Below are 27,361 nucleotides of genomic sequence, written 5' to 3'. Positions count from 1 at the left end.
CTCTGGGGAAGATGACTTTTCAATAAGGTGCTCAGTCGCTCACCTTCCCTGGTGTGTGTCCAGCACCTGGGGAAGGCCCGTGTCTCCCCTTTTTCTCTCCAGACAGACCCCATCCTGCACAATGCGACCGGGCCATGACCTCTTGCATCTCAAGAAAGGCATGCCCCACCCTCTCCTGCACACTTCCGGCCTATTGTCTAGTGCAGCTGCCAGCCCTCCGCTGGTCCCTAACTTTGGGTGGCCTCTGGTTTCAGAAACTGGGAGGGCTTGTCATAAATCACACTCTGTTTCTTTGTAAGAACTTGGCCGGGCATAGTAGGTGGCTGCCAGGCTCATTAAGAGATGTCTTAACTGTTTTCAAGAGTGATCTGAAAGGGCGGTTTCCTTATTATTTTCAGCTGAAGAGCTCATTCCTGAGTCCCATGCAGCTCGGGCAGCCCGAGGAGGGCAAACTGTGTCCACTTGACATTTATCCCAGATTGGGAATGAAACTCAGGTCGGGTGTCACTCACCCACCCCCAATCCTGGTCAAGGGGACTGACTTGAACTCAGGAGACGTGGTTTTCTGTGTTCATTTTCGCTCTGGGCCTCAGTTTCCTCCTCTGTAAAAGATGGAGGGCTGGACTAAGTGGGTAGTTTCCAAACAGCGTTCTGTGGAACCGTGGACTTGCAAGGAGGATTCCAGTGGTGAGATGGGGTCCTCCCCGCTCTGTCTCAGGCTGAGCAGTTGTGCCTGTATCTCTCTAATACCTGGTCCTTACCCCAGTGTTAGGGGAAGGAGGAGGAGCGAGTTTCCTTGGTGGGAAAAGCATCTGGAAGTGGCTGACATAGGGTGCTTCCAACTTTAACTTTCTCTGATCTGTGGTTTCTTTTTTGTGGTGGTGGTTTTTAAACCCGACTTACAATGGCCATACCTAGATCCCCGCCCCTCCTCTGTCCTCCAGAATTCCCATGTAGGTGGTCACTTTCTCACCTGGTCCAACCCCGACTACCTTCCCTCAAGCCCCTCCAAACATGTACCTGTTGTCTGTGATGTTAGTACTGGTGCGGGTCTGCCCCCAAACCAGGCTTTTCTTTTTTGGAGTTGCCTGCCGCCCCCTGGGACTGGTGTTCTGTGTGATCATTAAGAAGGTAGGTAGTGGAGATGGCCCTGAGCACAGGGGCAGGGAGCCAGCGAGGCTCTGCCCCCTGTCAGCTGACCTCTCCCGACCCCAGCTCTCCTGCCTCTAAAGTGATTATGAATGATGGATTTATGAATGATGGTATCTATCTTGACAATCTCCTAAGATGCTGATAAGACAGCTTATGTGAAAAGGGCTTTGGAATCTAATGTGATTTGGAGATAAGCGGGGAGAGGAGGAAAGGGCGGTGGTGAAGAGAGATGGGCTATGAGGGTGTCAGACTCAGATCCCTCTGCTGGGGAAGGTAGCCTCTGAGGGTGGCCCCCAGTCTGGATCACTTTGACCAAGTTCTCTAGCCTTCTGGAAGCAAAGCAGTTGCTTTTTCCATCTCTCTTTTCATTGTGATATGACTTACATACAATCATATGTATAGATTTTAAGTGTAGAGTTTGATCAGATTTGACAAATACCATCAGATTTGGTCATATTTGTGTGGCTTCTGTAACAAATCACTAAAAATAACAAATTACTAAAATCTTACTAAACTGCTAAAATTACTAAATCTTACAAATTACTAAAATTACTTTCAGCAATAAGTTACTAAGAATAATAAATTACTAAAATCTTAGTGGCTTTAGACAGCCAGATATTTTATCTTATAAGTTCGACATAAGTCTTAACCAGACTAAATCAGGATTCAGCAGGGGAGGGGCCCCAGGGGGAGGGAATTTGTTTTCCTGTGTTTCCCAGTTTCTAGAGGCCACCCACAGCCTGTGGCCCCTTCTTCATCTTCAAATTTCAAAACCAGCCACGCTGAGTGGAGTCCTTCTCATACTGCATCCCTCCACCCTCCTCCTCTACATTTCTTTTTCTTTCTTTTTTGGCTACACCACGTGGCTTGTGGCATCTTAGTTCTCTAACCAGGGATCAAACCCGTGCCCCCTGCATTGGAAGGGCAGAGTCTTTAACCACCGGACCGCCAAAGGAGTCGTACCCCTCCTCTTCTACTTTTAAGCACCCTGGTGATGACACAAGCCCTTTGAATAATCCAGAATCATCTCCCAGTTTTAAGATCAACTGATTAGGAACCTTAGTTCCATCTACAACTTCCTTCCCCTTTGCCATGTAAGCTGGCATGTTTTATAAGTCCCACAGATGAGAGTCCGGACGTCTTTGCAGGGCTGGGGGGCATTCTTCTATCTGCCATACCTGTGCAGCCTCCATCCCAATCAAGACATTGTCTTCACTCCAGAAAGTTCTCTTGTTTCCCTTTTGGTCACTTCTCACTCTCCACCCACCCCCCTGCCCAGAGGCAGGCAGTTTTGCTGTTACTGACAACTCATGCACTACACTAGTTTTATTTGGAAGAGTTACCTCAAACCTGCTGGGTGGAGTGCAGTGAAGTTTGGAGAAGTGAAACAGTCTCTCCGTGACTCTTGGTTCTAGGTTTGGGGAACAGTGCAGGAGGGGAGAGCAATTCATTGAAACACATTCGAGGAGAGCAGTGGGCAGGTAGCCATGAAGAGCCTGAGGGGGTTGGGAGCCAGTCCCTGCCTGCTCTGGTCCAAGGTCCCACCTGCTTCTGGAAAAATGGTCCAGAGGAGGGCGCCCCTTTCCCCTCCCGGGCCCTGTGAGGCCCTTGTGACAGAAGGAGGTGGAAGGAGCAGGTCTGTGAACGGTGTACAGGAGCTGAGCTCACTGCCTCTGGGTGACACCAGGCACAGCCTACCCCAGGGAGGCGAGGGATGAGTCTTAGCTCCTCTGCATGCCGTGGCTTTCACTTCTCCTGTACAAGGTCCTCTCCTTCCAGCATGTCTGCTGAGCTTCCCACTCAAGAGACCTGAAAGTTCTCCTCTGTCCTCCCCTTGCTGCTCTGCCGCCCCCAGCGCCCCAGCGTCCTGGGAAGATGCTGTGTGTCACAGCGCCAGCATCTCAGGGGTGCTCCCACAGGAGGCACGTTATCTCAAAGACCCAAAAGCTTCTCCCGATTTCTGAAAGGAGTGATAGTAACAACTTCTTCATTGGAGACGGGCAGTGGAGGGTGTTAGGTGACAGGCACAGAAGTTCACTCACGCTCCCAGCCCCTCGTCAGGTCAGCCATCGGGATTGTCACTGTGATTAGCTTGCTGGGTCTTTGTAACCATTCATGAAGGGCATACCCTGTTACGATGCCCATTTGGTAGATGAGAAGATTTGCATTTCAGAGATGTCGTCACTTTCTAAGGTGGCACTGGCTTGTAAGTGGTGGAGCCGAGGCCTGTTCTGACTCCGGAGGTTGTTCTCATCACTGAGCCCCTCAGGTGATGGCTTTGCTGTGGCTTTTTCTCGTGATAGTTGGTTAATGGTGGTGCAGAACCAACTCATTCTGTGGGCACTGTGCTAAGCGCTTGGTGTGCACCTCAGCAGCCTTTCTGCGTGGGTTCAGAGAGGTTGAGTAACTTGCTCAGGGTCCCAGAGCTGGTGGGTAAGGGACCCCAGCCTCAAACCCTGGAGGTCCAACTGGAAAGCCTGCCCTACTTACCCTCCGTTAAGATATGTTTCCTTCCACTGAGGCACTGGTATGATCTCTCTCCTCAGTTCTTGCTGCGAGGCATCATGGGGTTTGCCTGTCTTCAGTTTTTTGATGTCCAGTGCCCGAGAATCAGCTGGGTCTCCCTTCGCATCTTCTAGCACCATCCTTGTTTGACATCAGTTTTCTGGGCTTACTTGTATCACCGTACCCCACTGTCCACTTTACCATTTCACTGACCACATTTTGTTTACAAAGCAGCGTCAAATCCTTGAGGGACTGAGGACTGTTACAAAAAACGCAAAATAAATACGCTGGCCATTGCAGAAACATATATAGAAGCATGTAATCCTCTGTATCTTGCCCTCCTCTCATTTTACCAGAGGCCTCCTTGCCCTGACCCTGTCCAGTGACATCTGGCTGGATGCGAAGCAGTGTTTGTAGTAGGTGTTGGGTGTGCACTGTTACACTCTTACAGGTGACAGTCGGTGGGCTTTGGCTATTCACTGACTTAAACTGCATTTGTTTTCCTGCATGACCAGATTGCCCACAGATGTTTTTTAAGTTGCCTTCATACCATGGGAAGACAAATGGGGCAGCAACTGAACTTCATTGCCCTGAGCAGCCACCTTCCCGCAGTCTCCCCGTGACCCCTGTGGCTGAGATGTTGTGTGACGTCTCTGGGAGGAAAATGTCATCACTGTGTTTGGGTGGCTGTCGGTTGAGGTCTTTCTTAGTCCCCTGCACATCTCCTTTTGTTTGTCTGCAGACACATCGGCTCTCAAAGAAGTGAACAAGTAGAACTTGCTTTTTCACGTGTGAGCAGTTTTCCAGAGTGAACGTATGTTTTCCTTACCAAGCTACCAGTTTCACAGGGCACAGACTCCTTTTTGTTCATTGTTGTTTCTCCTCTAACAGGCATAATGCCCAACTCATGACAGATGTGCAGTAAATAGTGGGTGGCGGATGGATGGATGAGTGGATGGAATACTGGTTGGATGGATGGGCAAAAGAGAAACCTAAAAGTAAAGGGCAGTGGAGGGCTTCCCTGGTAGCTCAGCTGGTAAAGAATCCATCTGCAAGAGACCCCAGTTCGATTCCTGGGTGGGAGTGATCCCCTGGAGAAGGGATAGGCTATCCACTCCAGTATTCATGGGCATCCCTGGTGGCTCAGTTGGTAAAGAATCCACCTGCAATGTCGGAGACCTGGGTTCAATCCCTGGGTTGGGAAGATCCCCTGGAGGAGGGCATGGCAACCCATTCCAGTATTCTTGCCTGGAGAATCCCCATGGACATAGGAGCCTGGTGGGCTACAGTCCATGGGGTCTCAAAGAGTTAGACACGACTAAGCAATTAAGCACACACACACGCATACACACACACATAAGCACACGCGTGTGCACACACACATAAGCACACACGAATGCATACACACATATAAGCACACACGCGCGTGCACACACACACACAAGCACACGCACGTGCACACACACATACACACACACGGCAGTGGGGCACGTGAAAGCCTGGAGCTTGGCTTAAAGAGCAGGAGTGATGGAGGGTGACACACAGAATGATAAGGCCAAGCAGGAGGCAGGCAGGGGGTTGGAAACTGGCATTTGGGAGTGGCTGAAGAAAAAATGTTAAGACCAGGGAGCACAGGTAGGAGGGCTGTATCCTGTGTTGTACATAAGAAACAACCAGAGGTGAAGAACAGGGAGAGGGAGAAGGGCAGGATTGAGCAGAGCTCTGTGGGCAAGTGACACGGACATCTGTCAGTGTACCATGTGGACTAGTGGCTGGAAGAGGGGCCACAGTGGCTGAAGTTGCGTGTCGGCAGATGGACACGCAGTGGCTTTCGGGGCGGCGGGCTGCTCAATCAGGCTCAGGGTGTGCGGGGGTGAGAGGTGGAGGAGTCGAGGGGCTTTGTGAGGCTGATAAGAGTTTGTTTTTTTCTGGGATTTCAAGCTTAGGGTTACCTTCTGTAGGGAAGTGCCATCTCTCCAAATGGGGGAGGAAGTGAAATTGGCAGAAAGCTCCAACCCGGAGAAGCAAATACATTGTTTGGAGCTTTGTTTTATTCCTCTGGAAATTGACCGTATTGTATTTTTATGTAAATAATCCACAACAGCGTGGTATTTGCAAAGGGGTGAAAAGAGAATGCTCGTAAATGAAGTTGAGACACCATATTGTGTTTTCACATCAACAATGTATACTATTGCTTGCAGTGGGTCCAAAAAAACAAGTGTGTATCCAAGAGGCGGACTACCTGTTAACTGTAAGCTTGTTCCTCTCTACCTGCCCTTGAAGACCTCATTTGAAAACCACCTTTTCCATGAAGATCTTGGGATCACTCCAGACCTATGTCATCCTTGCCAGCTCTGAACATCTATAATATAATTGTCTTTGTAGCTTCTGGAGCACTTGTTACACGTTTCAGTCCTCCTTACAGGCATGTCATTGTAATCTGGTGTGGAGCCCTAGAGGGGCGGGTTGCATGTCTTACTTATCTGTATATATTCATAGGGGTTTGCAAAGAGGAGGGTTCGTAGATGTCCTTAAACACAACTGGCCGTGCAACAATTACCAAAAATACATTCTGCTTTCATTGTTACTGGAGTTGATATCTGTGTGTGTTGGGAGTTGTGCTTAGTTAACTAAAATCTGCCCACCACCCCCTAGCAGGCTTCCCAGGCCGGTATGGCTTCTTCAGCCAAGACGTGACAGTTTTCTCTCAAAGCTCCTTGTAGACACACTCAGGCTGTCGAATCGAGTGAATGACAGTGCAAAAAACAGTGTTGAACCTCGGTCCAAACTGAGATAGGTTTTCAGGTTTTGTGTCTGGCTCCGATCCTCGTGAGGTTTTGGTGTCCTGAGTGGGATTCAGTGACTGGTGTGTCACAGTGTCAGGAAAAAACCATGGGTTTTCCTTGGCAGCACTCGTTTTTCTGCCGGTTGACAGAAGACAAGAAGTCGGAGAAATTCTTCAAGGTTTTCTATGACCGAATGAAGGTGGCCCAGCAGGAAATCAAGGCAACAGTGACCGTGAACACCAGTGACTTGGGAAATAAAAAGAAAGATGACGAGGTGGACAGGGATGCCCCGTCACGGAAAAAAGGTAAACACCCCCCTGCTCGCAGCTCTGGGGTCAGCTGGATTGGGAACATGGGAGGAACCCTGGTTTTCCTTTCATTTTTACAGGACTTCTAGACTCCCAGATGGATTCTGACTGGGGCTTTCAGAAGAATAAAACCAGTCTGATTGTGATAAAACTCTTCCTATGTAACCTGGAAGAGTGGCTCAGTGGTAAAAGAATCTGCCTGCAATGCAGGAGACTCAGTTTTGATCCCTGTGTTGGGAAGATCCCTTGGAGGAGGGCATGGCAACCCACTCCAGTATTCTTGCCTAGGAAATCCCATGGACAGAAGAGCCTGACGGGCTACAGTCCATTGGGTTGCAAAGAGTTGGACACGACTTAGTGACTAAACAACAGCAACAACATGTAACCTGAACTGAATTCCTGCTGCTTGGGAAACTCCTAAGGTTTAATACACTAATACTTTCTTGGTCAAACCAGGGTTTTATTGGCAGGAAATCCACTGATAATCTTTTCTTGTAATTTTCATTTAATGTCCAAGAAAGTTGAGGAAGATACACACTTTAAAACAAAAGGCATTATCTAATCCTCCCTTATTTTCTAAAATATTTGAAAGTTCATGAAGCTTTTTATCCATTACCTTCCTTGAAGAGAAGTAATACTGGGGAGTGGGTAGACTCAAAAGTGCTAGAGTCAGATGGCCTCGAGCAGATCTGAGCCTTATTTTTTTAAGTTGAGGCCTGGGTTTCTCAGCCACAGCACGTGGGACATCTGGACAATCCATCGCTGTCAGGGCTGTCCTGTGCATTGCAGGCTGTGTACCAGCATATATGGCCTCAACCCAGTGGATGCCCCCGCGTGTATGCTAAGTTGCTTCAGTCGTGTCCAACTCTTTGTGACTCCATGGACTGTAGCTCGCCAGGCACCTCTGTCCATGAGATTCTCCAGGCAAGAATACTGGAGTGGGTTGCCATGCTCTTCTCCAGGGGATCTTTCTGACCCAGAGATCAAACCCACCTCTCTTATGTCTCCTGCTTTGGCAGGTGGGTTCTTTACCACTAGCACCAGCTGGGAAGCCTGTAGGTACCAGTAGCCTATCTCCAACTTGAAATCTCTCCAGATATTTCCTGTCATCCCCTGGGTGGAAATGGGGTCAAAATCACCCCTAGTTGGTAACCACTGGTGTAGAATGGGGATAAACAGAAGAAAAAGGAAGGCTTACATTTACTGAGTATTTCCTACGAACCAGGCACTGTCCAAAGTCCTTTACATGTGTTACTTCATTTAGAATTCAAGTCAACACTGTAAAATAAATTATTTTACATCCATTTTACAGACCAGGAAACTGAGGCATCAGAATGGTAATTAACTTGTTAAGAACATGAAAGTAGTAAGTATACCAGAGTCAGGATCTGAACCCAGGCAGTCCGGCAACAGAGTCTAATGCCCCTAACTCTAGTGCCTGGTTACCTTACAGGGTTAGTGTGAGAAGTGAGCCAGGTAATTAATACACATCAAGTGCTTGATCAAATCACGGTGCCCTGGGGATCCGTAAAGGATTCCATCGATCGTCATACAGTAACAGTAATTACCATTTGCTTAGCTTATGTTGACCCTCTCGGGAACCCTCTCAGAGAAAGACTTCAGTGATGTTCTCCCCATTTTACAGATGAGGAAGCTGAGGCCCAGAGTCATAGGTGTGTGAAGCTGGCAGAACCTCTACCACTTTTCCTCTAAATGAGAGCAAGCTGAGGTGATGCCTTAGAGCCACAAGTGAGCTGGCAGAGCCCGACTCAGTTTTAATTCTAAGGGCTGAGAGAAGATGGTGCCATCTTGGAGCATTTTGCCAACCTTGAGGGGCTCTCTAGTGATGGCAGAACTTAGGTCTCTTAACATCGTCTCTGGCGTGGTGAATAGCGTTCCAGAGGATTCGGCAGCATTGACCATCTCACGTTTGCGTTCTAGCCAAAGAGCCTGCGACGCAGATTACGGAAGAGGTGCGGGATCAGCTCTTGGAGGCCTCTGCCGCCACCCGCAAAGCCTTCACCACCTTCAGAAGGGAAGCTGACCCCGACGACCACTACCAGTCCGGGGAGGGCGCCCAGGCCGCGGCGGACAAGAGCAAGGACGACCTGGAGATGAGCGCGGTCATCACCATCATGCAGCCCATCCTCCGCTTCCTGCAGCTGCTGTGCGAAAACCACAACCGGGACCTCCAGGTGAGGGCGGGGCAGGGGCGGGGCGGACGTGAGGTGGGGGCGGGGAGCCCAAGCTCCTCTCATCTCCTCCCAGCTTGTCTGTGACTTGTGGGCTCCTCTCCCTTCAGCCAGTCTCCTCCAACTGAGGGCCCAGACTGCTCTTGACCTCCGAAGCGTTTCTCTGTCTCATCTTCCCCACCGTCTCCTCAGGGATAAAATCTCAGGCTCATCTGTGTTGTTGCCCCTGCTACACATATGTATTTGTGATGTGTGTGTGTGTGTGCACACCTGTGTCTGTCTGGTAGCCTGCCACTTTTTGATGTTTAGGTGCACAGGTAAATCTTGACTTGGTGGTGGGGTGGGTGATTGAATATACTTACAGAATCTGGTACATGGAAAGTTCTAATCAATATGTTTTGGTTGAATGAATGAAGTGGTCTTCTGGTATTTTACTTTGTTGTTCAGTTGCTGAGTTGTCTCCAACGCTTTGCAACCCCATGGACTGCAGCACGCCAGGCATCCCTGCCCTTCACTACCTCCTGGAGCTTGCTCAGACTCATGTCCATCGAGTCTGTGATGCCATCCAACTATCTCATTCTCTGTCACCTCCTTCTCCTCTTGCCCTCAATCTTTCCCAGCACCAGGGTATTTTCCAATGAGTCAGCTGTTTGCCTTAGGTGGCCAAGTATTGGAGCTTCAGCATCAGTCCTTCCAGTGAATATTCAGGGTTGATTGCCTTTAGAATTGACTGGTTTGATCTCCTTGCTGTCCCAGGGACTCCCATAAATGTTCAGAAATATTTGTTGAACTGATGATTCCAGAAATGCTTTGTTCACTTTTTGTTGTTGTGGCCAAGGCTTATTGGGCACTTAGATGATTCTGGATGCTAAGTGTCTCCTGTATTATTACACTTGTTTTATAGATGAAGAAACTAAGATACACAGGACTCATTTAGGGTATGCAGAGCTCACATTTGAGCCCAGGCAGTCTGGTGGGTAGAGTTTGTGCTGTCTACCACCACATTAAGATAGAGGCTGTTTTCTTCCTTGCAGAGTTCCTCCAGCAGCAAAGGCTTTTCAGGAAGGGCCAAGGATGGGTTCTAGAGATACACTCTTTGTTTTGAGTGGACACAGATCTGTAGAAGCGGTCACTCCCCAGAAGCGTGCTGGAGCCTGGCTCCTTGGCCATTACCTGGTTCTGCTGCTGATTGTTAAGGAAAATACTCCTCTCTGCCTAAAAGGGATGAAGCCGAACCAAAAGAGTGTGCCTGAACTCCTCTAAGATAGAATGTTTCCTCCTAAAGTAAATAGATTAGCAGTGGTAGTTTTATTTGAATCATGATGGTTTGAAAAGAAAATAATTCTAGAACTTCAGTGGTGGTCCAGTGGTTAAGACTTCACTTCATTGCAGGGGGTGCATGTTTGATCCCTGGTCAGGAAGTTAAGATCCCACATGCCTCCTGGCCAGAAAACCAAAAGGTAAAACAGAAGCAGTATTGTAACAAATTCAGTAAAAACTTAAAAAATGGTCCACATCAAAACAAAAAAGTAATAATTGTAGTCCAAACATAGCAAAGGGAAGGTGCAGCCTTGAAATGTTGCATTGTTGACTTGACCCTCCAGGTGGTTTGATGACTTTTCACGTGTTAGCTGTGGCCAGACCATTTGATGCCACAGCTAGAAATGGCTCGCCCTTAAAACCTGCTGCAGACTCTCTACCTAGGTAAGCTGAGTAATGAATTTAATTGTTAAACAGTAAGAGCAGTGAGATGGTACTGGATGAAGTTTGCAGTATTAATACCATCTGTACTGATTTTTCAATCCAGTGAGTGAAGAGCCTGGGCTTTGAAAAAGCATTCAGATCCAAGGTCATCAGCCAGCCAAGTCTGGCCCGTACTTCAAAACGAAGGGGTTTCTGTCAGCCAGGCAGTGACTTCAGGCTCATTCTAGACTTTGACACCCGCCCATCTCCTCCACTGACATCCCTGGCTTCATCCCTGTCCACAGCTGAGTGTGAAATCTTGGCTGTCAGTCTTCTTTTTCTTGCTTGTTGCTCAGACATTCCTACTTTGGACATAGAACACGTCAACCCTTGACGCACTGGCCTGATGCCTGCATGCTGAGCTCAGTGGGCGGACAGAGCTCTCATGACCCAGAGGTCAGGGTCTGGTGACTGTCTCCTTGGCTGGCATTTCTCTGTTTGAAGGGAGACTGTATTCGTTCCACCTTCCGTATCTACACCATCCATCATGGAGGAGACAGGCCAAGGGAGTGTGAGCGACACCGTGGGAAACCCGGCTGTCCCACCAGTAGGAAAACAAAGCCTTCAGCTCGACTGTGGCATGTTTGTGGATGGGGGCCCCGCCCTGCTGCTGGGGTGATTTCTAGGCTGAACTTCGTGGCCATTGCCCTGTACTGTTCGCCTGCACCAGAGTCACTGGTCTCCACCAACCTCAGGCTCCGAAGGAAAAGTAGATTAAGACTTTGCATGTGTGTATTGATTTCCTCACCTCGGCAAGGATCTGCTCTGTGCCCTGAGCCAGGGCAATGGAGACCCCCCTACCCCTGCTCCCCACAAAGCAGGAGCCCCTGGTAAGAGGGAGACGACCACGCAGCATGCTGAGGGCTGTTGTTGTGCCATCTTAGGGGTTTTGTAGATTCAGAGCAGGAGAACCAACACAGTGAGCCAGGTCCAGGAAAGCTTCTCAGAGAAGCTGATGTCTGCTGAGTTCTAAACTAACCAAACACAAAAACCCCCCTTGAGTAGAGTCCCGTCCATGAACGTCAGAGGGGCAGTCCCAAGGTGCTTGTTTCCTGAGTGTAGCTCTGGTTTCGTGGATCTGTTCTTCCTCCCCTCCGCCCCCTGGAACTCCCATCTTCACTGGGGAAGCAGAGGGAGGCCCTCATTGTATGAGTTCACCCTTTCTTGTGGGGAAATCCTCACGGTTGTTATTTTGTACCTTACTATTGTTCAGTCGTGGCTGACATGACTGAGCCTGCAGCATGCCAGGCTTCCCTGTCCTCCACCATCTCCCAGAGTTTGCTCAAACTCATATCCATTGAGTCAATGATGCCATCCAACCATCTCATCTTCTGTCACCCCCTTTCCCTTCTGCCCTTAATCATTCCCAGCATTAAGGTCTTTTCCATTGAGTCGGTTCTTTGCATCAGGCGGCCAAAGTATTGGAGCTTCAGCCTCAGCATCAGTCCTTCCAATGAATATTCAGAGTTGATTTCATTTAGCATTGACTGGTTTGATCTCCTTGCTGTCCAAGGGACTCTCGAGAGTCTTCTCCAGCACCACAGTTCAAAAGCATCAATTCTTCGATGCTCAGCTGTCTTTAGCTCTTCGCAAAACTCTGAATTAATTCTCCAAGGCCCCCGTGGCCAGAAGCACCTTTTCATGAGTCCTTCCAAAACTCCATTCTCCAATATACTGGTCTTCCAGAAACACTGGTATTGTGGGGAGAAGGAGTGTACAGTATAATATATTAAAAAGAAAAAAAAAAAAAACTTAACAATTTAACCTTTGAGGGTACCATAACGCCAGTAATTTTAAACTGTTTAAGGCCGCAGAATTCTTTGTTTGTATGAGGTAAAGCAGATGAAAGCAAGGCTGCTTTGTTCATAATAGAAACTACAGAGTACTCGAGCTTTGCTTTCTCATCTATAAGAGCTCTGAGACATGGGGCATTCCCGGGGTCCCCCAGGGTTTTGCAGGGCCCGGCTGGCAAACCAGCAGTCTGGACCAAGGGTTTAGAAGGATGAAGCTTGCACTCATCTTCACAGACTCCCACTAAGTCAGACAGCCTGAGCTAGTTAATAAAATCGCTCTGACAAGAAGATGCTTGTAGGAGTCTGGCTCTCAAAATGATAGTTTTAAGCGGGATTTGGCAGCTCTGAATGCCATCCTCTTGGCAGCGTTCTGGATCCGATGGTGAATCTCTGGGTCGGGGTTTCCTTTTGGATCTGAGGGAGAAGACATTTCATGAGGAAAGAGGGACCAGCCCCCTGGTAGAAGGAAGTGCAGATAAGCCCAGAGAGGGAGGGATTCTGGCCTTTTGAAGTTGCCCAGAGTTTCTGGTCATGTTTATAACCTTAACTCTCCCGTTGATAAATGTTCAATAGAGATAAAGCCACCGAACTTGACTTTGCTGAACGGGCAGTTGCTGCCTTAAGCAAGCTTTGTTCACAGTAGCAAGAACCTTGATGGGAAGGACTGTTTTTGAACCATTTTTGCATTGCTTTTGAACTTCCCCTGAGAGGCTGGCTTTGCTTTGATCTGGGTTAAGGGATGCAGATTCTGATTTCTGTCCACTGAGGTCTGTTTAAGCCCAGGCTTAAAGTCTTTGATGTCCTTCATCTTCCCATCCTGACTTGGTCCCTGGCACTCCAAGGAAGACCACAAAGATAACAGGATTTTTCTAGCCTAGGCAAGGTGGGGTGAGTGGTATGTGCTAAGTGTAAACTGTATTCCTTAAGCGCGGAAGGAGTTCCCATGGGCCTTTAGCAAGTGGCACAGCAAAAAACCTCAGTTTTTGTAGAGAATAAGAGAAAACTGATGTGAGTTAGGAGGGAGAAATTCTGGGTGGACACGCTATAAAGATCATGAGAAATGGGAGAGGCTTTCAAGAAAGGGCTGCTCACTGTCCTTCCTGGAGAGTCTGAAGCATGTCAGCCTTGATGACTCCCCAAGTCCTCTTTCTCCCATTCATTCAACTTAACTCAGACATTCAGGCAGTGTTTGTGAAGCCCCTGGCCCGAGACAGTCCCTGTGCTAGTTGGCTGTTGCCAGTGCTGGTGCTCCGATCCCACTGGAGTCAGGATGGAGGGCTTCCTGAAAGAAGTAACTTGAGACCCCAACCTGAAGGAAGAGAAGTTAATCAGAGAGTTAACTCTCTGATTAATCACAGGAGACAGGGAGAGCGTGACAGACAGAGGGAACAGTGCAGCTGAAGTCCCAGAGATGAAAGAGTGAAAGGTGCTTGAAGAGCAGAAAGAAGTTCGTTGCTGCCAGACAGAGACGAGCACGGCAGGAGAGAGGGTGTCCCCGAGCAGAGGCAGGGGCATGGCAGGAATGATGACGCAGGAGTTGGGGAGGAAATTGGACCTCAAGAACCATGCTGTGCATCTGAGCCTAGGACAGTCTGGTCCTCCCCTATCCTCTCTGTGAATATTCCTCCACCCCACCATGGCATGGCGTGGGGTTCAGCCAGGCTGTTAACAGGTAGAATCTTCTTTGAGGGACTGGAGCAAGAAATGGCTGTGGAACCCTCCTCTGGCTTCCTGTGGTCCTTAGAAATGTAGTCACGGGCAAGCGCACTTGGTTCTCAAACATCTGTCCTTCCCCCACCTCCCACCCAGACCTGAGTGATGGCCCAATTTTTAGACTTGTCAGAAAGGCTTAAGCATAAGGGACTGAGCTTAATTTGGGGTTGGGGTGACAGTGACGGGTGGTTAGCTTGTTGACAAGTCAAGCATTAAACTTGATTACCAGCTTTTAATCTGTGCGTTTATAAATGTTTTAATTGTACAAGGAATATATTCTTTGTACATCATGAATTATACAATGAATATATTCTTTCTATGAAGGCTTAAATGAAAATAAGTGTTCGGTTTAAAAAAAAAAAAAAGTCCCTCTTCGCATTCCCACATTGTTCTGAACTGTGAATCCTTCCTGTCCTTTTCCTGTATCTTTAGATGGGAGCACTGGATCCCTATTAATCTGCTATTTGCCCTTTTTGTTTGCTTAACTCAGCAGTATATCCTAGAGATCTTTCCATATTGATACATACAGACCTGCTTCGGTGTTTGCAACTTACAATATTAAAGACTGTTGATGGATTATCATTTGTTTATGTCCCAACTGATGAGCCTTTAGGTTGCTTCCAGTTCTTCTCTGTCTCAAACAGTGCTGTCGCAAACATCCAATACGTACTTTGCGAACAGTAACAGAGGTGGAATTACCGGGTCAAAAGTTACATTCATTTTATTTTTTAATTATCTTTTTAGAAAGATAATCCAGAAAGATAATTTTCTGATTTTCTACAGCAAATATATGTAACTTCTATAACTATGCCCAAAAGTATTTGTGGTTAATCTTTGCCTCTTTTTAAGAAGAGATTACTGGAGTCTATGACCCCCCCAAAAAAAAAATCTCCGTATGAAAATAGACATTGTATTATGAGGTTATTGAATGTGCCTTGGTTTACTTCATTGAGAAAGTATCTGCTCTTAAGTCTTGTTAACTTTGTAAGTTTACCTTGAGAATACATACTTGGGCACACACACACAAGCATACACACATTTATTCACTTTCGTTCCTTCCTTTAATAATGGAAGTGACCCAATGAGGTAATCCAGATCCCCACCAGGGCCGTGGCGTAAGCCCTCCTGTGACACTTTATGCTGTGGTGATTTACCCTCAGGACTACACTCTGGGCGGCATTCAGCATCCAGACCACACCATCATCTTTTCAATAAAACCACTGTCCTTGGAAATGTCAGAAGACTCTGAACTTAACATGCGGTGGGCGGGAAGGTGGGCTGGAGCGAGAAGGGAAGAAATGAGAAACAAGGGTCTCGGAGTCTGAAGTGGGTTGTCAAAGAGGAGCTCTTCTCCACTGCATCCCATACAAAAGCCAAGTGTTTGTAGCTGTTGCCAAGGCCGCATCCATGGCTGACCATCGTGGGGGCTGACTCTTCTGTTCTAACCAATGCAATCCTGTGCCCCAACTGACTACACATGATCACAATGGCAGGCTGAGTGACCGTTTCCCTCTCTCTTTGCCTCTGCTCCCCAAACCTGGGGACGCCCCAATTGCAGAACTTCCTCCGTTGCCAAAACAACAAGACCAACTACAATTTGGTGTGCGAGACACTGCAGTTTCTGGACTGTATTTGTGGAAGCACCACCGGGGGTCTTGGTCTTCTGGGACTCTATATCAACGAAAAGAACGTGGCCCTCATCAACCAAACCCTGGAAAGTTTGACTGAATACTGTCAAGGACCTTGCCATGAGAATCAGGTAATTCCATTTTTCTTTGAGGAGGTGGGGAAAAAGAAAAAAAGGTGTATCATTTTGAAGCCTTGATGACATGGACTAGTTCAGAAGTCATATAGCATCTGGCTGTAGATCTTGGGAGTCAGGAGAACCAGAGGCCTCTGTCCAGCAGTGAGGAAGCAGCCACTGGATTTTATTATGTTTCAGGATGTGACCTGATCCCAGGCATCAGCGGGCATCCTGGTCTATGCCCAGCTTGATTTGGTTTGAATGGCCCAGCTCTTAACTTTGCTGGGAATACATGGTAAAGTTGGAGGTAAATGAGTAAGACCAGAAGATTGGGCTCTATTTCAGATATTAGGGAAGACACAAAAAGGGACCACCTCACAGAAGGAGGTTTTAACTTAAGAGAGAAGAGCCTTCCTGGACATGAGACCATTTGAAAATAATATGAGAAAAACACAGTTGACATTCGGAGAAGAGAAAGACCCATTAGTCTTTTTTAAAAATAATTTTTGTTTATTTATCTGTCTTTGGTTGTGCTGGGCTCACTGCTGCAGGGGCTTTCTCTGGGTGCTGCGAGTGAGGCTGCGCTCGTCGCGGTGCGCAGGCTTCTCATGGCAGTGACTTCTCTTGCTGTGGAGCACAGGCTCTAGGTGCGCAGGCTCAGCAGCTGCAACTCCCGGGCTCTAGGGCACAGGCTCAGCAGTTGTGGCACATGGTCCCAGTTGCCCCGCGGCATGTGGGATCTCCCTGGATCAGGGATTAAACCCATGTCTCATGCATTGGCAGGCAGATTCTTTACCACTGAGCCACCAAGGATGCCCAAGACCCCTTGGTGCCTCTCAAGAAGTACATTTTTGGAGTGGAACCTAGTAGAGTCATTGCTTATCCATGACATCTTATAGATTTTGTGAGGTTTTGCACTGATGCTAGAACGAGTGTGGTTTTTAACTCAAATTCTAGCTGTCTCCTAGTTGGAAGGGATAGGCCAGTGCTTAAAATAGCCCATGATAAACCCAGTGGCCAGGGCAGGTATGACATGCCGTGTTACTTGGGATCCAAGGCCAGAACCTTGGCTCAGAAGAGAAGCCTGACTTACGAGAGGGAGCACTCACTGTATATTGAGATTCTGATCATAGTTGTCCATGACTGTGAGGCCAGCATTTTGTTAGATCCACTTTCCTCTCCAGGTTTCCTGATGAGACAGATGGTATAGTTGGAGTTAAAGTGAAAACAAACAAACAAAAAAATTATAAGAGGCTTGTGGGGGAGAGGTTTTATCTGACATCTAAGTGAATTTCCTTATAACCTCAAGTTGGCTTTTCTGCCAAACTGAGGTCTGTGCAAAGGTGCGTACTGGTATGAATTTTGCTGCAAACGGGGATCTTACCTGGGGGAAGGTGATTAATTCTGATATTACGTGAATTAAAACTTGCTTTCCAAGCTCGAGCCTGAAGCAAAAGTGTGCGATACGAAAACCGAGTGATGTAGAGAGAATGGAACACACCTTTCAAGGGGAAACCGGTGCTCAGAGCCCAGAATCAGTCACACACCATATTTTCCCTTAAGAACAAAAGCCCACTGCGCTGTTTGGATTAGATGCGGCCAATTTATCAGTTACAGTGCATGGGGACTTTCCTACTGTTTACTGTTAATTCTGAAACTAGAGATTTTCATCTGTCTTTTATTTTTACCACTTTCTCACGGAAAATTTGCTGCCCTCCCCTAGAGACATGACTGGGAGTGGCAAACCTTGTGTTGAAATAGCAGTTCAGCCTGTTGGCCTTTGACGTCTGATACATGACCAGCCTTGTGTCAATGTCTGCGTGTGCCTCTTTTCTCAGAACTGCATAGCCACCCATGAATCCAATGGCATTGACATCATCACAGCCCTGATCCTCAATGACATCAACCCTCTGGGAAAGAAGAGGATGGACCTTGTGTTAGAACTGAAGGCAAGTAGGAATTGAAAGCAGAAAAGCAGTAGCATTTGGAAACTGTTGTGTGTTGCCCATGCACGTGACGTGGTCACTGCTGTGAAACTAAATCCTGGAGACAGTTGTTTTAAACTCAATGAATGATCCACGTTGCAAGTTCTGAGTAAAAGGCAGAACTTCGGTTTTTCCCTTCCAAATAAGGTCTTGGGAGAGGATATCAGTTTTTCGACTCACAGGTCACATGGAATGGGAACTCATCACCCAAAGCTAAGAAGCAAATTCAGACAGACTCTGAGAACTAACAAGCTGATTCTGAAAGGTGAAGACAGAGAAACAGTGGAAACTCCATTCCCTCTGTGGTCTCTCATTTCCCCTTCCCCCATTGCGGAAAAGGGCCAGTTGAGGGATAGTACCACTAAAACTATGGAGGACCAAAAAAAAATGTTGTATGTTGATCGTATCAGGGAACACCTTTTTCTGTTTTGTGATTGATTTAGCAGAAGGGAGGTTCATCAATGCTGGGTTGACATAAGGAAAAGTTAAACCAGCCAGTATTGTGCCTCCCAGCGTCTGATGAGTTTCTTTGCATCCTATACAAACAGATGGCTGATGCAGAAGCACCTTGGACATGCTCACTCCCTCTGGTACCAAAAGAGTTCTATGGGGTGAAAGCAATCGCTTCAAGATGCTTAAGCCGCTGGGTTTACAAGCCAGCTTGTTGAATATTTGAGAAGCTGACGGGCTACTCCTGATGTTGATTTCTTGAATGTACAAGAAAATTGGTTAAAAATAAAGTAAAAACAAAAGAACAAAAAACCCTCACTCCTGTCTTAGGGGTTCCGAAGATTCTCTGAGTCCAAAGTTTTACTTTTGAGAATTGGGCTTGCAACCCAGCCTGGTGTCTAAAATGTGTTTTGAAACATCAGCCTCCCTGAGCACATTTCCTTTTTAACCGTTCCCGTGTTGGGGCAGGTTGAGATCTGCCCTCCATCTCACCCCAGCATGGAGCACCGGGTGCTTTGTCATTGTCATGGGAGAGCCTGGACCTACAGGGTTTAGCTGAAAAGCCAGTCTGTATTTATGGCATCAGTGGTGCCAGAGGAAAGGTCGTTAGGGAAGGTGGTAACACAGAAGCCCACAGGAATCACCCAGTTATTTTTATTTCATTTTAATGTTTCTAACCGAGAGTCCATGCTAATGGATAGTTTGGGTCTATCATTTAAGTGGATTTGTTTCTTTGGGCTATTTTTAACTCCTTTGACAAATCCTATTGTGGAAGGATCACCTCATTCAGGCTCATATCCCTGGCTACCATTTATCAGGATATATAAGAGGAGAACCTGAAATAAACTGAGACCTTCAGGTGCTCCTCATCAGCATTTCAGTGGCATTTTCAGCTAGTCCAGTAACCTGAAGGTTATTAGAGACATTTCTTCCCTGTGAAAAGCCATCTTTTGATGGCATAACAACCCGATGGAACTGCTGTGATCTGTGCTTGGGGAGAGAAAAAAAAAAAAGATACTGCTCCCTCTCACCAAAACAACAGCCTTCAAATCCAATACACAAAGAAGCATGTGGATTATCATAGTCCTGGAACCTAAAAGCTGAGATGTGCAGGGAGTGGTTATGTAAAAACTTTGAACATAGTGGGAAATGATGGTTTAACATGCGTACGGTGATCCCTTGGGTCCCTTTTGTTAACTGGCATTGGCTGTACTCTTGTGATAATATTAGGGGCTATAAGAGCTGATAGTGCTATTTTAGGTCAGGGAAGTATAAGTATTAGTCACTCAGACATGTTCGATTCTTTGTGATCCCATGGACCATAGCCCGCCAGGCACCTCTGTCCGTGGAATTCTCCAGGCAAGAATATTGGAGTGGGTTGCCGTTTCCTACTCGCTTAGGTCAGGGAGGAATTACCTTAATTGTCAGCCTTCTCTGACCTGCAAGGCTGAATCACAGTGTTGATAACCAACCCCTGCCCCTGAAGGCATCTGGATCTATGTCTCAGGGGCTTCCTGACCGCTGTCATCATCAGGGTCCCAGGGGATCCACCAAGCTCCCTTGTTTAACTGTCCCATGTCCACTAGGAGTTGGACCAAGTGGTAAGGGTAAACTGTACCCAAACAGGTAGGTGCCTCTTTGCCCATCATCTGTTCCTGTGGACATGTTTTTGGGGTCGTAAGTGGCACCTTCTCAGTCGGTGCAGGTGGTTTTGGATGTATCGGGTTGGCCAAAAAGTTTGTTCTGGTTTGTACACTCTTAGGGAAAACCCCTAACGAACTTTTGGGCCAACCCAGCGCTGGACCCACACCCTCCCATGGAGCAAAACATGTGGATGCAGCCCCTGATCACCCGTGGTTCAGGCCGGCCCCCTGGCAGTTCCTCCTCATGTCTTCCTCCCTTTGTGTCTCCATTCAGAACAATGCGTCCAAGTTACTCCTGGCCATCATGGAGAGCAGGCATGACAGTGAGAATGCTGAGCGGATCCTCTATAACATGAGGCCCAAGGAACTGGTGAGTTGGACGACTGAGCCCCTGGCCCTGGCGCTGAGCAGCATCAGAGCTTCGTGGGAGCCGGAGCAGAGTATCTACTTCCTTGAGCTTTCTTTATGATGCCAGCAATCAGAAGTGCAAAGAGAACATTTGATTCAGGCCACTGACCAGGGCAGGGGAGTGACCCCTGTATGGAATAGGTGGCCTCTGCCTTCAGCACAGCCCCCAGGGAAAGCCTCCCCAGGCTGTTTCCCTCGGGGAAGGCGGCACCAGGAGGGGTGTGGGAGCCTGGAGTTCACATCCACAGCTCTGCCCTTCTCTGGGTCATCTTGGTGATTCTCTGAGCTCCACTTCCCTGAAAGGAAGAGGATGGTATCAGCTAGTCCAGAGGGTTGCTAGGGAGACTAAGCAAATGATTCCTGCAGAGCTCTGTGCGTGGTGCCCGCACGTGGTAAACTCTTCTAGAATGCGCTCATTCACGGCTGTTCTTTGCTGTGGCTTTGTCCGGGGATCAAGAATTTACATCTCTCCTTGGTATCGAGAACCTGGGCAACAGAATAGTGGGTTTTTTTTTTTTTTCCGGTGGGGGGCGGGGGCAAGGGGGCGGTGCTGATGTTTTGGGTCTTTTAAAAAAGAAAACACACTTGCTTATTTTGGGGGGTGATGTTAACAGCTGGCTGTGACTTCCAGGCCGGGAGTCAGGGCTGTAGACTGCGAGACAGCAACTGGCAGAGATGCTGAACCGAACTGAGGACGGAATTCTCTATTTAGACTTTTTCCCACGCAAATAAACTGTAACTGACAGACCTAAATGAGGGCACTAAAACTCTCCTGCCGCCCGGTGACCCAGTGTGTGCTTGGGGCCGGCTGAAGTCCCTTTATGTGTCCCTTTAAATAAAGTTCACAGCGAGCCCAGCACTTTGATCTCTGAGGCCAGGAGTGAGTTCTCAGCCTGAGACGGAAGTCCTCTCCCGGTTTACGTAAGGGCTTATGTAACTGGGGCTGGGGGTTGGGGAGACTGGGATCTGTCACTCCTGAGTGGGGATGGATGACTGAGCAGGGACCCCACTCCAGTTCCCATCAGTCAAGAACACACCCCATCCTGGGTGGGGGACATGGCAGCCCCCTGGGTACCACCGGCTTCCAGGTCGCCCCCTTGTGGCTGAACAGCTTCATTCCCAAATCGCAGGGCAGAGTCAAAGGCTTCCTAGAACAAACATGGTTCTGAGAAGGAGTGCAGCAGAGATACCCTAAGGTCGGGAGCACGTGTGCACATATGTGTGTGCACACGTACATGTTGTGCGTTCAGGCTCCCATGTCCTGTGCGACACGTTGTCTGTTCGGTTTGTTTTTAAAGAACCGACAGGAAGACAAGCTCAGAGAGTGAGGGCGTTGTCTCCACAGTTATTTCCAGGGCCTGACCTGGTGTCAGCGCAGAAATGTGTGGCCCTCTGCGTGCTTGATCTCAGACAGTGAGAAGTAATTCACGGTATTGTCCTCGTGGCGATGCAGGAGGCGGAAATGCCTTTTGAGTCGTTAAAGTGATCAATTTTTAGTGCGAATTAAGAGTTGAAGGCGTTGTGTTCTTTTTCTCTAAATGATTGATTTTTGATAGGTTCATCTGATGAACGTTGACTGGGCCCTGTTTTGTCCAGGGTGTTGTGCTGGGTTCCTGGGAGGAACTGAGAAAGAGGCAGAACCAACCCTACCCCCTCTCAGGAAGCTGAGGCCAGCAGATGGGAGCGGGAAGGCCAGCACTCAGATGCCCTGGGAAGCATGCTCTGGGCGTGAGAAGATCAAGGTCAAAGCTCAGCTCGCTCGTGTGAATTTTGTCACGCCCCTTTGCCTCTCTGAGTCTGCTTCCTCATCCATAATCAAGGGGAATCTTTGACACCTCATAAAGCGTGGATGAGCCTTCACGTTTCTGAAAGAATAGTGCTCGGCGCATAGAAAGTGCTGGTAGATGTCATCTGTCAAAGATCTTTTCTTCATGTGGTGTAGGCTGCGAGGGACAGGAAAATATCTGAAGCCATAAAATAGTTTCATCAGCTGTTCCTAAAGGCGAATGGTTTTCTTTTCTGTTTTTCCTGAAATGGCAAAGGTACGGGATGGGGAGAGATGACAGGAGGAGATGAAGAGATAGGACAAGACTGGTTTCTACGCTTCATTTGTATCATGTTATCGTTTGGGTGCATTTTTTTTTAGCCACCGTCCCGTTTTAAAGCAGAAGGTCAGTCATAACAGGGAACTCTGTTCAATGTTATGGGCAGCCTGGAAGGGAAGGGAGTTTGGGGGAGAATGGATACATGTATGTATATGGCTGAATCCCTTCTCTGTCCAGGTGAAACTATCACAACATTGTTTATTGACTATGAAAAAAAAAGTGAAAGTCGCTCTGTCGTGTCTGACTCTTTGTGACCCCATGGACTATACAGTCCATGGAATTTTCCAGGCCAGAATACTGGAGTGGGTAGTCTTTCCCTTCTCCAGAGGATCTTCCCGACCCAGGAATCGAACTGGGGTCTCCTGCACTACTGCAGGAGAATTCTTTACCAACTGAGCTATCAGAGAAGCCCATTTATTGGCTATGCCCCAATACAAAATTAAAAGTTAGGGAAAAAAAAAAAGATAGACAGTCATAGATCAGCCACAGGATGTCTGTTGGTTTAGGGAGAATGGATGGGTTTCCCTCTCCTGTCAGTGGAGGCTGATTGGCAGTGGCTGCCTGTGATTGTATTAAGAAGGATTCTGAGGCTGTGTCCACACCTGGAGGAAAAGTGTACTGAGCCTGGTGGGCAGTGTCTGTCCCTGAAGGGGAGACTCCATGTGTGTGCTGTCATTGCCCGTCCTGTGTGGGTCTTCCTGAGACAGGGGCTCTGTGCCATGGCCCTTCTTGCAGGTGGAAGTGATCAAGAAAGCCTACATGCAAGGTGAAGTGGAGTTCGAGGATGGTGAGAATGGTGAGGACGGAGCTGCCTCCCCCAGAAACGTGGGACACAACATCTACATCCTAGCTCATCAGGTGCGACCCCTCCCTAGGCCCCCCTGCCCGACAGTCAACGCCAGCATTCCGTGCATGCGCCCTTAAACTTGCTTTTCCTGTAAGGATTCAGCCTGAGGTTGTCTGGGCGCGTGGTAACATGGCTCACGGGTACCGCCAGCCACCGGACCCCGAGTGTGAGGTCCAGGCTGCTTCCAGTGTTCCACTCCCGCAGGGTCACGTCCTTGGAAACCCCCACATTTCTTAAAAGCGTTCCCACTGAGCCATGACACTTGGATAGTTTATGACTGTGTCTCCAGACACTTGAAAGGAGTCCTAGTCTTTTCATAAATATTGATGAGTCTGTCTTAACCGTCTCAAGAAAGAAACCTCAGCTGCCTGGCCTATCGCACTTGGAAATCTTTGGGAACTTGTCACTCTGCCTTGTCTTTGTTTGCCTTTCGGGGGATGGAGTAATACTTCCTACCCTGGCACCAGAATGCCCTGTTTCGTAACTCGCTTCCCAAGTGGCTGGGCTTCTGAAGACACTTCCTCTTTCTGGAGGTTGACGTGCTTGGAGCAGGCTGAGGTGTGTGGGCAGCTGGGAACTCGGCTGCTTCTGGTCCCCTCCACCTCTCTTAGGTGGAGGCGTTTGATAGAAAACAGTGATGGGATTGGGCTGCAGGTTGAGAAGTCTGTGCTCCTTGTCTCCTCCATTCCTGGCATTTAATTTAGCCCCTGGGAGTTTGGGAAGGTCACGTGCACACTGCTATATTTAAAATGGGTAACCAACAAGTACCTACTGTATAGCACTTGGAAGTCTGCTCTGTGTTATGTGGCAGCCTGGATGGGTGGGGGATTTAGGGGAGATTGGATACATGTATATATATATGGCTGAGTCCCTTCACCATTTACCTGAAACTGTCACAGTATTGTTAACTGGCTATACCCCAATACAAAATAAAAAGTTTAAAGTTTAAAAAAAAAAAGTATATGCCCAAATCAGCTTACTCAATCTTAATGAGCAAGTACATTCATTATCAAATGAAATTATTTAACCTTTAAAAAAAATGATAATGTAGCCCCTGTGAGGTTTCAGGGCATTCCTTAAGGAGGCTCTGTGAGGTTGGATAGAAAACCCCACCTTCCTCCTGCCTGGCCAAGGAAACCAGGGCAAAGTGGGCCCTTGAGTGGACATGCGCTCTCCATGCCACTCTGCCAGGCTCCCAAAATAGCTGCCGTGCAGAGCAGGCCTCAGTGGGGTGCAGGGGGGCCCCCCTTCACCCTCCAGCTTGCCGCTTGTTCCCATGCGTCTTTTCTACCCAGAGCCAGGAGGCAGCTGTGTGTTGCTGTTGCAAACAGAACTGACTGCCCTGTCTGCACTTGTGTTCTAGTTGGCTCGACATAACAAAGAGCTTCAGACCATGCTGAAACCCGGCGGCCAGGTGGATGGAGACGAAGCTCTGGAGTTTTATGCCAAGCACACGGCCCAGATAGAGGTAAAGGCTGGGTACACTTGGGACCCAGGCTCGCGTCGAGGGCCTCCGCAGTGGGTGCCCTGGGCTGGGGCTGGCGTGCGGTCACTGGTCTGAGCGGTGAACAGGTGGTGAGACGCTACGGTGCACCAGGGCCCGCACTCAATGCGCAAAGCCAGTGACAGCCAAGGTAGTGGGGGGACAGACCCCGAGCGAGGCCACACAAGGAGATGCGCTGTGAACTCAGACAAGGGCATGAGGACGACCAGACGGTATCATGAGACGGTGCCACAGAAGGGCCTGCTGTGGAGTGTGGTGGTCAGGGCGGCCTGTCCTGAAGAGTGTTACCTCAGCGCAGACCTTCCGAAGGATGGGAACGAAGGGGCACAGCCAGGAGGCTAGAGTTTGGTAGGCCCCGAGGTGGGAGGTGAAGGTGAAGAGGTGGGGCTTAGGGAGCAGGAGTGAGAAAACATTGGGTCAGAGAGGAAAGAGACAAGCCCAGGTCCTGCAGGACCGCGTCCGGCATTGGCGGGAGGAGTCTGGACTTTACCCTCTGAACTCCATCCACCGAGGAGTAATACAACCAGATCTGTACTTGAAAACACACACACACACACTCACAAGAAATAAATCATCTCTATTTTGCAGCTGGGACAATACCGAGAAAGGACTCAGAGGTTGCATCACTCAGCGAGAGGTCCAGTTCTCAGTGTCAGGGCTGACATTTTCATCCATGTCTGGCTGACCACAGAGCCCATGGGTGTTTTTAATGTTCCTTGCATTGTCTCCTGGGGGCTGAGAGGGCCCAGACCTGCGCCCGCAGGCTTCAGGCAGTAAGGCATGGTGTGTCCTGACCAGCTAATGAGGAGATGCACAAATACAGTATCTGTGTCAGAGCAAGGATTTTGAAAGACTAGCAGACTCCTTTGGGCCATATGAGACTTGCAGGATAGAGGCATGTTAGAGGATAATCTCACCCGCTGTCTGGGGTCTCGCAGCTGTCCTCATATAATGCGTCATTTCACCCATCGGTTGGCCATGACAGTGTGCATGAGCACGTAATCTCAATTGATTGTTCACGACCAGAAGTTTGTTCTCTGGAGCCCTTAGAAGACAAACTTCAGATATTTGCGGTGTGGAACATCAGAGGGGAAGGAACCTTGGAAATGGTCTGGTTGAGCTCCTTGGTTCACCATCAAACTGACATTTGATCAGGTGCAGAGGTGTTAACAAGGTCACCCACTAGAGGTGGAGAAGGGCTGGGATAGATTTTGATTCCCAACTGTACATTGACTAAAAGAGAAGCATGAATCGATCTTGAATAATGGAGAGAAATGGCCAGGCAGGGCGGCCTGAGCTCTTGAAATCCTGTTCCTGGGCAGCTGCTCATACCTTCCAGTCTCGCAGGACATAGAGAGTTGCTGTCACTCAGGCTTCCACAGACCCTCATCCCATCACTCTGGTCACACCATGCAGGTCGCCCTGAAATCTAAGTATCTGTTCGTGCCAGGAGACCACCTGTTCCTCCATTGTCTCTTCTCAGATCGTGTTCCTTCCGTGTAATGGGGGCTGATCCAGAGCCCCCCGATGATGTAAAGCAGGAGGGCCGTGGGGGACTGCAGACTGTGTATGCACCCGCGTTACCAACACCCGCCCCCCATTCCCAGTTAACGAGGTTGGCTTATGCACCAGACTCGGTAACATGATCTCCAGTTTGATTTGGAAACCACTGGTCTCCAGACGACATCTCCGAGGATTCAGGGAGGCCAGGCTGTGGGAACCTGCCTCGTTTCAGAGTTTCCCACTGCAGCTTGACCTGAGTCATCTCTCCTGCTGCGCTGGGAAAAAAAGCACTGGGAGGCTGGGAACCAGAACTTCTCAGAGAGGGTGTGGCTCTGGGCCTCACCTGACTTGTCCAGCCCCTGGAGAGGAAGGACACAGGGAGGCCCTACCCCTTTAGTATTGCGGCCTGAACCCCCTTTGAAATTTCTGCCTCCCCGGGACTATGACTCAACACAGTGTTGAAAAATTTGAACAGTCTCCCCCAGACAGCTCTCTGGGAACTGAACCTGTCTAGGAAGAGCATGGGGAATATCTGTGAAGTGTCCACCCCAGGAACCAGCAAAGCTAGTTAAAAGAACAATGAGTATGATACCAGTATTAAAAGAGCCTATTGTTTTATGCATCACACATGTTAGATGCTCTGACAGGTCAGAGGTCAGAGGTCACTACATCTGTGAAAACCGAAGATCTCCTTTTTGAGTTCCTATCTAGGTAAAAGAACCCACCTTTGCAATCTGAGAAAGGCTCTTAGGTGAGATTTGTACCATGATCTAGCACTACATGGTACAGTGGGATCACCACTAGCTGTGTTTGGCTGTTTACATTAAAATTAAATGAAATGAAATACTAAGCTCCAGTTCTCAGTTGTGCCAGCCACATGTGCTAGTCCTCAGTGCCCGTATGTGAGAAGGGACTCTGCTTTCAAAGGGGCAGACACACAGTTGCGGCATCATCATTCCTGTTTTCATCATTCCAGAAAG

General features: G+C 48.5%; 1 protein-coding gene across 7 annotated transcripts in view; it reads left to right on the top strand.

The window, feature by feature from the left end:
- The window catches only part of ITPR1 (inositol 1,4,5-trisphosphate receptor type 1), a 355,416-nt gene that overhangs the window by 267,431 nt on the left and 60,624 nt on the right, over positions 1-27,361 (top strand). For 6 of the 7 annotated variants that reach the window (XM_086366623.1, XM_086366621.1, XM_086366622.1 and 3 more), the window contains 7 exons: positions 6,568-6,748; positions 8,693-8,946; positions 15,751-15,951; positions 17,775-17,885; positions 20,289-20,384; positions 23,263-23,385; positions 24,738-24,842. In XM_086366623.1, the coding sequence (XP_086222749.1) occupies positions 6,568-6,748; positions 8,693-8,946; positions 15,751-15,951; positions 17,775-17,885; positions 20,289-20,384; positions 23,263-23,385; positions 24,738-24,842 (1,071 nt within the window). Of the gene's footprint in view, positions 1-6,567; positions 6,749-8,692; positions 8,947-15,750; positions 15,952-17,774; positions 17,886-18,469; positions 19,602-20,288; positions 20,385-23,262; positions 23,386-24,737; positions 24,843-27,361 lie in introns of those variants that run through there. The other variant, XM_086366625.1, reaches the window with a different exon arrangement.

This window comes from Bos grunniens, chromosome 22 (genome assembly GCF_055505025.1).
Source record: "Bos grunniens cultivar Pamir isolate PY7600 chromosome 22, Bosgru_T2T1.0, whole genome shotgun sequence".
NCBI lineage: Eukaryota > Metazoa > Chordata > Mammalia > Artiodactyla > Bovidae > Bos > Bos grunniens.
Note: the sequence above shows the minus strand (reverse complement) of the source record. Positions and strands in the feature narration are given on the sequence as shown.